General features: G+C 40.5%; 2 protein-coding genes across 5 annotated transcripts in view; one reads left to right on the forward strand and one right to left on the reverse strand.

The window, feature by feature from the left end:
• Positions 1–394, reverse strand: part of LOC132157169 (solute carrier family 4 member 11-like) — a 91,674-nt gene extending 91,280 nt beyond the window's left edge. For 2 of the 4 annotated variants that reach the window (XM_059566386.1, XM_059566387.1), the window contains exon 1: positions 155–393. In XM_059566386.1, coding sequence (XP_059422369.1) covers positions 155–215 — 61 coding nt within the window. In that variant the 5' untranslated portion in view covers positions 216–393. Of the gene's footprint in view, positions 1–154 lie in introns of all 4 variants that reach the window. The other 2 variants (XM_059566384.1, XM_059566389.1) reach the window with 2 other exon arrangements.
• Positions 395–2,028: 1,634 nt separating this feature from the next.
• LOC132157172 (kyphoscoliosis peptidase-like) lies at positions 2,029–9,887 on the forward strand. Its single transcript, XM_059566390.1, has 7 exons — positions 2,029–2,144; positions 2,329–2,927; positions 3,170–3,284; positions 3,546–3,663; positions 3,739–3,930; positions 4,655–4,845; positions 8,355–9,887. Exons 1-7 carry the CDS (start codon positions 2,045–2,047, stop codon positions 9,677–9,679), a joined length of 2,640 nt encoding a protein of 879 aa, XP_059422373.1. The 5' UTR covers positions 2,029–2,044; the 3' UTR covers positions 9,680–9,887.
• The last annotated feature ends 219 nt before the right edge of the window (positions 9,888–10,106 follow it).

Genomic DNA, 10,106 nt, shown 5'->3' on the forward strand with positions numbered 1-10,106 from the left:
CGCGACATTAACTGGACTTTCAGGTTTCCCACAAAAACACTTACAGTTGTATTTATAACATTAAAACTCTTACAACTACTACAAGCATATTTCCTTAAATACTGTATTTTCATTAAGTTTCTCACCTTGTCCGTGTCGATACAAATATTCTTACCTTCGGCAAAGCGGTTAACAGTCACTCCCCTCATGTCTTTCCCGTCTTCATCCGACTTCATGATGTCTTTCAGTTTGGTACACCTTTAAATGTCAGAAATCACATCCAGAGGAAGCTTTTCTGGGAGTTAGCTTATCTTTATATCCAGTCTAACTGGTCAAGTTGTTCTCTTTTCTCCTGAGTGTGAAACACAGACTGGCATATTAGCGGTGCGCGCGAGTGTTCCGCAGGTGTGGATGACAGCAGGAGCGCAAGAGGTGCAGCACGCGAACAAAAGCTCGTGAATCTGGACCAATCACGCTCCAGCAAAACAGTGCGACTGGACACGGATGGACCATCAACATCACTGTTGTGTGGATTTTAGATATATAAAATATTTTAAACGTGACATTAAATTAATAGAGGACTAATAACTGACATACAGTAATGATTTAAAACTAGTATGAGAGAAAGGTTCCCCACTAGAGAGCGCGCAGTGAACGCGACACGTGCTTTCTGTGCAGTTTGGAGAGCCCTGCAGCAGTTTCATATACGATATTATTATTTTATTTCTTTTTTTTTCTGTAGCTGTGACTGTGAATTTAGGATACTTTATTCAGTTTAGTTTTGAGATCTCTATTAAAGAACACTGTGTTACTCGGTAGCCTAATACTGATCCTTGAGTATCACAGCACTGGACATTTGTCTTTCTTATCTGATTTACCCAGTTCAGTTCATGGAGCCTCTACTAATGAGCTGATGAGTTGAATCAGGTGTAGCAGATAAGGGAGATATCCACAATGTGCGTTGCCGGTGGATGATTGAGAACCAATGGTCTTTTTTGTTCTGCCTACAGAAGATATAGATACACTTTAAAAAAAAATAACATTTCAAAAGGGGGTTTTCATAGCGATGAACCGTTGTTCTTTCAGTGAAGTTCTCAAAACATATTTTTCCTAGTGCAAATAACATTTTAGTACTCTACACAACAGAACCTTCATTTACCTTTTGTGGAATGAAAGTTTCCATGAATGGTAGAGGTTCTCAATGGAACCACGGAAGCTAAAGTTTCTAAGAGACAAAGCGCACCATGCCTATAAATGTTTGTTATACTGTTCAAGGCTACCTTTGGGGCTTTTTTATTATCACAGGAGAGAAAGACCATCACCTCATGTTCTTGTGTTATCTACAAGGCTGCATGTACATGGAAAAGACTTCATGTTAACATTATGCAAACCAGAAACAGGAAAACTTATGCAAGGTTTATTCCAAAACCTGAAGGGGAGAACTTCATAAATAAACTGTAGTCATTGCTATTCTGGCACACTGACGATGGGTAATTGGTCAGGGGTAATTCAGCTTGCTAGAGGGGGTATGTAAGAAGACCCTTGAGGGCCCCCGACATGGAGCCCGAGCCAATGAGGATGTTTTCGGAGGAAGGGTCTCTATGTATGGAAATAAAAACTGCTTTGTTTTCCTGCACATAGTGACAGTATCCACTAAGGTCAGCTACAATTTCCATATCAGTGATTTTATTTACAGAAGGATAGTAATTTGGAGAACAGGGTTAACGAGTCCAGGACTGGCACTGAAGGAGATAATGATTATTTTGATGAATTATTGTTATGTATTTGTGTGTGTGTTCCTCCCACTTTTTTCTGAGCATCCTGAGCAGACTAAACATTCACACAAAGACTTTAATACCCTTAACAAGGTCAAGATAAACTTTTATTAAATTAATAAATTTATCATTTACCAACCACAACCTTCTTCACCTTCTGTGCCAATATCAAATGCCCTTCTTTCGCCCCCATCTCTTGTATCTTTGAGCTCATTGGCTGTCATGATAAGTCCAAGTGTATTTTTAGCATGCTTTCCTTTCATAGGGGTGGACACAGGGAGAAAATAGATATGTACAGACCGCTGCAACAGAAATCAAAACATTACATAAATCTGCTACTACCAACAATACTAGAAGTGACAGAAGGTATGAGTTTCACACCTGCCAAAGGTAAGATTTTCCATCTAATTGCATTTTAAATGTATTTTGTAGTGCTCTGAAACTAAGAAGAGATAGTTTGAAGTATGAACTATGTCATCAGATGGTAGTTTCTGAGTTGAAAGTGGTATAACAAGCAGGATGATGTCCACTTGGGTTCAGATGTTCTCCTTTCCTCTCTTCTGCACTGATAAAGCTCAAACTGATCAACAACCAATCACGACAGAAAACAGCGACAGAGGCCGCCAACCAGAAGAAACCGTCACAGATTTAAACAGTGACTCACATAAACAAAACTTTGATTTGAAAATCGAAAAGGATGTGATCAAATACAAACTTCAGAATGTACCTGAAAGCCAACAGACCAGCATGAAGGATGAGAACAGCACTAACGTCTGCTTGACTATTAAGAGCCACCGAGGAGGTTCACCTTCAGTGGAGCAAAATGACCCAAAGCCATTATCCATTATACCGATACAAGAAAATGTGGTTTCACATAAGGTATTGTTAGAGAACTATGAAGAAAAGTTATGTGAGGAACAACGGCCGAGTACAAAGCGCCAACTGTCCGCTGAGAGCGCGGCGAAGTCAGTGAGTGTAAGAAAGAGGAGCACTGTGAAAAAGAGCCAGGAAGAGATTGTGAAACCCCTCTCAGCTGCCAGTCCTGGCACGCAGTCTGGGAGACCTTATCTACCTGCAGTCTCCATATCTCAGAGAAAACCCAGAAAATTGCTGTTCTCCAGCACAGATATTTTCAACAAAGTAGACACATTCTCAATCCAGAAAGGAAGAGAGGTAACAGACAACACACAAGTCTTTGTTTTCATGTCATGGTCCTGGAAGATCAATGTCTTGCAGAGTTTGGCTCCTACTGATCACAAAATACCTGCCTGGAAGATTCTAGTGATTTTAGACGTTGATCCAGGTGTGTGTAATTGGGAGTGGAGCTAAACTCTGTAGGACAGTGGCCCTCCAAGAGCAGGATTGGACAGCCCTGTTATAAACAATAGATTTATGCATGAACATGTGTTTTTCAGTTGAGGGAGCAGGAAGTATTTGATGCTCAGAAGATTGCTCGTGCAGTCACTGAGGGGGGCAGAAATGATGTGGAAAAACTCAGGGCCATATGGATCTGGCTGTGCCAAAATATTGGTAATTGCACGTGCAAAAATGCATGCACTGTTTAAAAAAAATATTTTACTAAGTTGTGAAAAAAACAAAACAAAGAAGTTGATGAATTTCATGTCATTTCACAATTCACCTTGTCATTTTTTTGTAGTTGTTTGTGAAATTTAATAGCTATTTTTGAGTGAAAACTCTTTCTACACAATTATTTAGAGAGTCAAGGCATGTTTAAATATTTTAGTGAGTCTACATCCTCAAGTAAAATGTCTTATGTGTTTGTGTGTGTAGAGTATGACTTGGAGGGGTACCTTGGTCTTTCTCAGAAGATTTGCTCCTCTGATGAGGTCATCAGGACAGGAAAGGGTGTATGTAGTGGATACTCAGGCCTCTGTGTGGAAATGTGCAGGTAAATGGCGACAAGTATATAAATACACACATCATGCCAGTAGAATGCAGCTCTGAACTTTCTCTATTTCTCTAGGGAGGTGGGCATTGAGTGTGTGGAGGTGAGCGGGTACAGCAAAGGCGTTGGATACCAGGCCGGGCACAGTTTAGCTGAGAAGCCTTCCGATCATGAGTGGAATGCTGTCTTCGTGGGGGGCCAGTGGTGGCTGCTTGACGCTTGCTGGGGCGCTGGCACTGTGGATATGAAAAGCAAAACATTTGTGAAGAGGTCAGGCTCCTCAGAAGTGTCAGTTATTCATATCATACAGTACACACATGCTGCAGACTACAGTATATGCAGACGAATCATGAGTAGTTTTTACATACTACAACAAACAATATTTTCTACAGCATGCAAGAGTTGGGTTTCTGGGAGAAAATAAATTAATTCATGCATTCATTCATCCACTGTAGAGAAATAGTTTTTTTGTATTTAATTGATTCTAATGTTATTAACTGACTGGATATGTATCTGTTGAATACATCAGTAAGCATAATTTAATCAATTCTATTTATTAGCCAGTGAGGAATTACACTACTAATATCCAAGAATGGAAGAGTTGTGGAAAAACTGATTAAGACAGCAAATAAAGACAACCGCCAAAGAAGCATTGTGAATGAGTCAACCCTACACTATTATTTATGAATATTTTGCAATAAACTGAAAATACATTCTTACTTCTAAATCATGACTATAAATCTATATTTATATTGTGCTATCACGTTTCATTTGGTTACATCATTTGCAATGCTTCATGGGATTATAGTTCATTCAAAATCAAAGTTTGTTATGCGATTCATCTCGGATCTGGTTGGTTTGGTTTAGCAGATGCAAATGTACAGTCTTCAGGGAAATTGGAACTCATAGTGCAGTCTTTGAAAATGAAAAAAAAACAGTGTATTATTCCACACTAACGAGAAGGAAAATAAGTAACGATGGCTGTGTGTTTCAGGTATGACGACTTTTATTTTCTGACTGAACCTATTGAGTTCATAAACTCACATTTCCCTGATGACCAGACCTGGCAACTACTAACCACTCCCATCTCCATATATGATTTTGAATCAAGACCCTTGAAGACCTCAGCATTTTATCACTTTGGATTGACCCTTTCACATCCCAAACAGTACAACACCATAACAGGTATACGTACACACACAAAACATCCACTAACGACACAACTACACATATGCAAAATAGAATAATGCACAAACTCAAAATGGAAGATTAGTGAAGCACACATAATGTCTACCACATTGTAATTAGATAATAGGCGGCTGCTGGCATCAGCTCGTGGTGAGAAGCTCTGAGAAAACAGATTAGACCGTATGCTGCACAGATTAGACTCATGAGAAAAAAGTTATTGTAACTAAAACTTCCTGAATACTGTCTATAGCATGCACTGCAGCAAATAAAGGCAAGAGTATTAAGTTAGTGTAAACATTAGTGAAACCACGAAGAAAGCTTGACAAAGCCTCTACTGGTACACTTTGGGCACTGAATAGATGCACACACACTGAAGCTAAATGTGGTGTCACTCCTGAAAATAGAAGGTCTTGAGATGAGTTTTTATATCTAAACTTTCTTAAAACAAACACTCATGCAAGAGATGCAGTATAAAGCAGCAAAACGTCTCACGAACACTTCGGTCTAATATGCATACATTGAAAAACAATGAAAAGTATTGAAGTGCAACCCACTAGGGTTTCTGAGCCCCCCTGGAAAGTATATTAGCTTGGGCCTCCAGTATTTACATCCAGAGAGGGGCAGTACAAATTGCTTTCCCATCCCAATGGGAGAAATCATGATCATGTCCGGCCACTTTTCTGTACTCATTTTTAGGGCATTTGGCTGTGTAAATGTTGACAGATGAGAAAGAGCTAATATTGATTTAGCACCCTCCAAAAGTGCTCAGAATTCCTGCCACGCTCAAATGCGTTCTGATTGGCTAAACAAAGAATTTGACAGCAGCCTATGGCTATGTTTTATTTTACAATTAATAAAGAGCCAAGCCGTCACAAAGATCGACAAAATATCCCAGTTGTATCAGTAATACCTTAAAGCAAGTAGGATCAGGCCACTTCAGTCCCTGTTCCCTTCCTACTTTACATAACCAATTTCTACCGAGGGCCCCCCTCCCCAGAACACAATTTCGCAATTAAAAAATGATAATTGTTATTACAATGTCCACCATTGTAAATTCAGGAGTGATTCTCTATGCATACATACAGTATATCAGAGCTACAGAAGACTTACTTTTGTGTAAGGTCATGGTAAAATCACCACAAACACACACCACTGACAGGACCTGAAACAGTGTGAAAGTCAGAGAAACAAAAAAAATTAAAGCTGCAAGCAGCGATGAACGGGCCCTCGCACCCGGGCTCATCGGCAGCAAATGGCTTTAGTAAATATGTGAACGGTGAGAAATATGCATTTAAACTCATAAATATAAGTGGAATATATCAAAGTTTATTCCATATATCTGCCAATCTTCCTGTTGTCAGCAGGTGGCGCTATCATTATAATGGAATATTGGCCTTCAGATGTGTTCAGGCCAGGACTCTTATCGAACATGTGAAGTTTGGGGAAGATTGAACATTTTATGCCTACGAGTTGAGCCTATGAGTTACAACAACTTCTCTTGCTGTGGCGAGACATCAAATTTTGTCATGGCGCCATGGACATAACCTTTAACAAAAACTCTCCACAATTTAACATTGCAAAGGCCTTTAGATTAGACTGATCACAAAAAATACATTAATTTCAAAAAATTTCAAGGAGCAGTTTGTTGCAGCGTAAAATATGTAACTTCCTTTTTCCAGCAGGTGGCGCTATGACTATAACTGAATATGGGCATGTAGATCTGTTAAGGGCAGAAATCTTAACTAACATGTGAAGCAATTCACAGCAACTTCCTTTTTCATGGTGAAACATCGAAATTTGTCAGGCCGCCATGGACGCGCCCTTTAACGAAACCTCAAGATCTTCGCAATTTCACATCGCAAAGGGCTTTAGATTACACTGACCAAGTTTGGTGTTGATCTGAATAAATCTCTAGGAGGAGTTCGTTAAAGTACAACCCCTGAAAATGGCAAAACAACACCAATTTTGCAGAGAAAATTCTAAATAACCGATTTCCTGTTGGGATTTGGATTTTGTACCAAGAGACATTTTTGTAGGTATTGGTGTGTTACATGTGTGTACTGATTTTCGTACATGTACGTGACACGTAGCTCGAGGCGCACTCCATTGAAAGAGTATAGGTGGCGCTATCGAGGCATTTTGCCACACCCAATGGAATATTGGCCTCCAGGTGTGTGCAGGTCAGGACTCTTATCAAACATGTGAAAGTTTGGGAAAGATCTGACATTTTATGCCTGAGTTACAACAACTTCTACTCCCATGGCGAGACATCGAACTTTGTAACGGCGCCATGGACATGCCCTTTAACAAAAACTCAAGATCTTCACAATTTAACATCGCACAGGCCTTTAGATTAGACTGACCACAAAAAAGAAATTGATGTCATAAAATTTCTAGGAGTAGTTCGTCGCAGCGTAAAATATGACACTTCCTGTTGCCAATAGGTGGCGCTATGACTATAACTGAATATGGGCATGTCAATCTATTCAGGTCCAGAGTCTTATAAACCATGTGAAGTTTGGGGCAGATTGGACATTGTATGTCTGAGTTATAGCAACTTCATTTTTCATGGCGAATCATCGAGATTCGCCAGGCCCCCACGGACACGCCCTTTGACGAAAACTCAAGATCTTCGCAATTTAACATCACAAAGGCCTTTAGATCAGGCATACCAAATTTGGTGTTGATCTGAATAAATCTCTAGGAGGTGTTCGTTAAAATACAATGCATGGAAATGGCAAAAATGACACAAAATTTGCTAATTATATTAAAAATAACCAACTTCCTGTTGAGATTAGAATTTTGCTCGAAGAGTCTTTTTTGTAGGTATTGATGTGTTACATGTGTGTATCGATTTTCATACATGTACGTGAAATGTAGCTCGAGGCGCACACTGCTGAACGTGTATAGGTGGCGCTGTCGAGCCATTTTGCCACGGCCACTTCTGAAACCCATATCAGATGTAAATTTTCGCCAGTTCGGAGGCGTGTGCAAAATTTTGTGACTTTTTGAGTATGTTTAGGCCTTCAAAAATGCGATTCATTGGGTACCGGAATAATAATAATAAACGGAGCAGATACAATAGGGTCCTCACACCTTCGGTGCTCGGGCCCTAATGAACAGTACAGAAGACTTACTTTTGTTTTTGATGGTAAGGTGCCACCAAATACACATAAAACAAGAGAGGGGCAGGGTGAGCAGGAGCTCATTATCATTTAAAGTGACATGCACCAAAACGGCTTACTGTAAACAGAGCTGTTTTTTACAGCATAAAAAGTTTTCTTTTTTTTTACTCAACCATTAAGGAATTTTAACCAAAGTATGTTGCACAGATTTCATGAAGAGCCTAAATAATCATATCAACTTGTGGAAAATGGGCATCCCATGTCCCCTTTAAGGATTTTACGTCCTTATATACTTATTTACACTGCCATACTTTTCCAATGTGAAAATTACACAATATTACTGTAACATTTTGCAAAAGTGTCAAAATTTGTTTCCCACAGATGACGGGGAAGCAAATGTGTCTGTGAGCTCCTCCAGACCGTTGACCTTTTCGTATGAGATAAGGCAGCGGGATCCCCAGACAGGAGCTCTAAAGCAGGAGGAGGTTGACAGCTCCTGTGGTCTCCTGTCAGTGACTCGTCAAGGGATGAAGTTGCGATTACTGCCCCCAGAGCCTGGGGCCTATGAGGTGAAACTGTTCGCCCGGCGAGAGGGTGAATCTGGTGCTCTGCGGTGGATTTGCTCTCTTGAACTGGAGTGCCCGAGTATCCAGAAGAGGCAGGCCCTGCCTGATAACCCATACCTGAACTGGGGCATAGCAGCAGGGGCATCAGCACTAGGTGTCAAGGGTTGCAATTTCACAGGGGAAGAGGCCGTGGATGTGGATGAAGGTGGCGAGTGCAAGGTGATCCTACACACATCACGACCTCTGATTATGGTGTGCGAGCTCATGCACCATGAGCTCGAAACCAACACAGCCAAGCGCTGCCTTGCTTTGCAGATCACAGCAGAGCAGCTGGTGTGTAACGTCATGTGCCCATACAAAGGGTTTTACCGGCTGTCTATATTTGTGCAGGATTACGACAGTGGAAGTGGGACTTTTCAAAATGCTGGGAACTACCTGCTGCACTGTCAAAGCCCAGGGTTGAACCCTAACGCTCTGTATCCTCCGGACTTGGGCCTTTGGTGTGGTCCCGGGTTGCGTACTCAAGAATCAGGACTGTCCCATTTCAGCCACACAGGGGCAATAGTGAACACACACCAGGGCCGGTGCAACATTACCTTCCACTGCGCTTCACCAGAGCTGCAAATACATGCGGCGCTCTGTGCTGAGCTGCATGAGCAGGATCATTTTCCTCTCTCCCGATATGTACTCTTGACATTTACAGATACTAAAGTAACCATAAGTGTGTGTATGCCCAGAGCGGGAGTCTATCGTCTTGGTATTTATGGACTCAAACCCCCTCAGCAGGACTACATGTCACTGTGTGATTTTATAATCAGGAGTGTGTGTGACAAGCCCGGAGATCCGTTTCCATGTGTGTATTCAGCGTGGGGAAGAGGGTGTGTGCTGCTGGAGCCCCGCACAGGTGTGCTGGCCCCACAAAGTTCAGTAAGTTTTCGCGTGCGGGTACCAGGTGCGCAAAGAGTGTGTGTGGTGGGAGAGAAACGAACCGATCTGAAGATGAATAAGAGCAGAGTTTGGGAAGGTGAGGCTGTCACTGGAAATGCCACACAACTCAAGCTTGCTGCTGTCACTAAAGAAAGCAATGACATGCATGTTCTCATGACCTTTGATGTCCTTAACCTGAAGAATGAACTGTGAACAGAACAGACTGTTGTCTAGAGGACAAAAGGGCTATGGTCACACTGCAGTTCAATGTGGTCCAAAAGATTTTTTCAATCAAAACATTTTTTTGATGATAGTGTGAACCTGGAAGATCTGGTTATACTTCATATTTACAAATAAATCATAATAAATAAATCTGTTGTTTACCTAAAAAAAAAGAAGACATGAAAACATTTACAACAAGATAAATGAAGATGAGAAGATAAACTTAACTGTAAAATAAAGTAAAAAAAAAATTCACATTTAGTTTTATGCCGAAAGAAAACAAACTTCACATATGAAGAATAAACTTACAATAATTCACTGCATGTGTAATATATATATATATATATATATATATATATATATATATATATATAAAGAACATCTTTAGTTTATTTTATCAAATATTTATTGCAACAAG

The sequence above is a fragment of the Carassius carassius genome, chromosome 14 (assembly GCF_963082965.1).
Source record: "Carassius carassius chromosome 14, fCarCar2.1, whole genome shotgun sequence".
Lineage (NCBI taxonomy): Eukaryota > Metazoa > Chordata > Actinopteri > Cypriniformes > Cyprinidae > Carassius > Carassius carassius.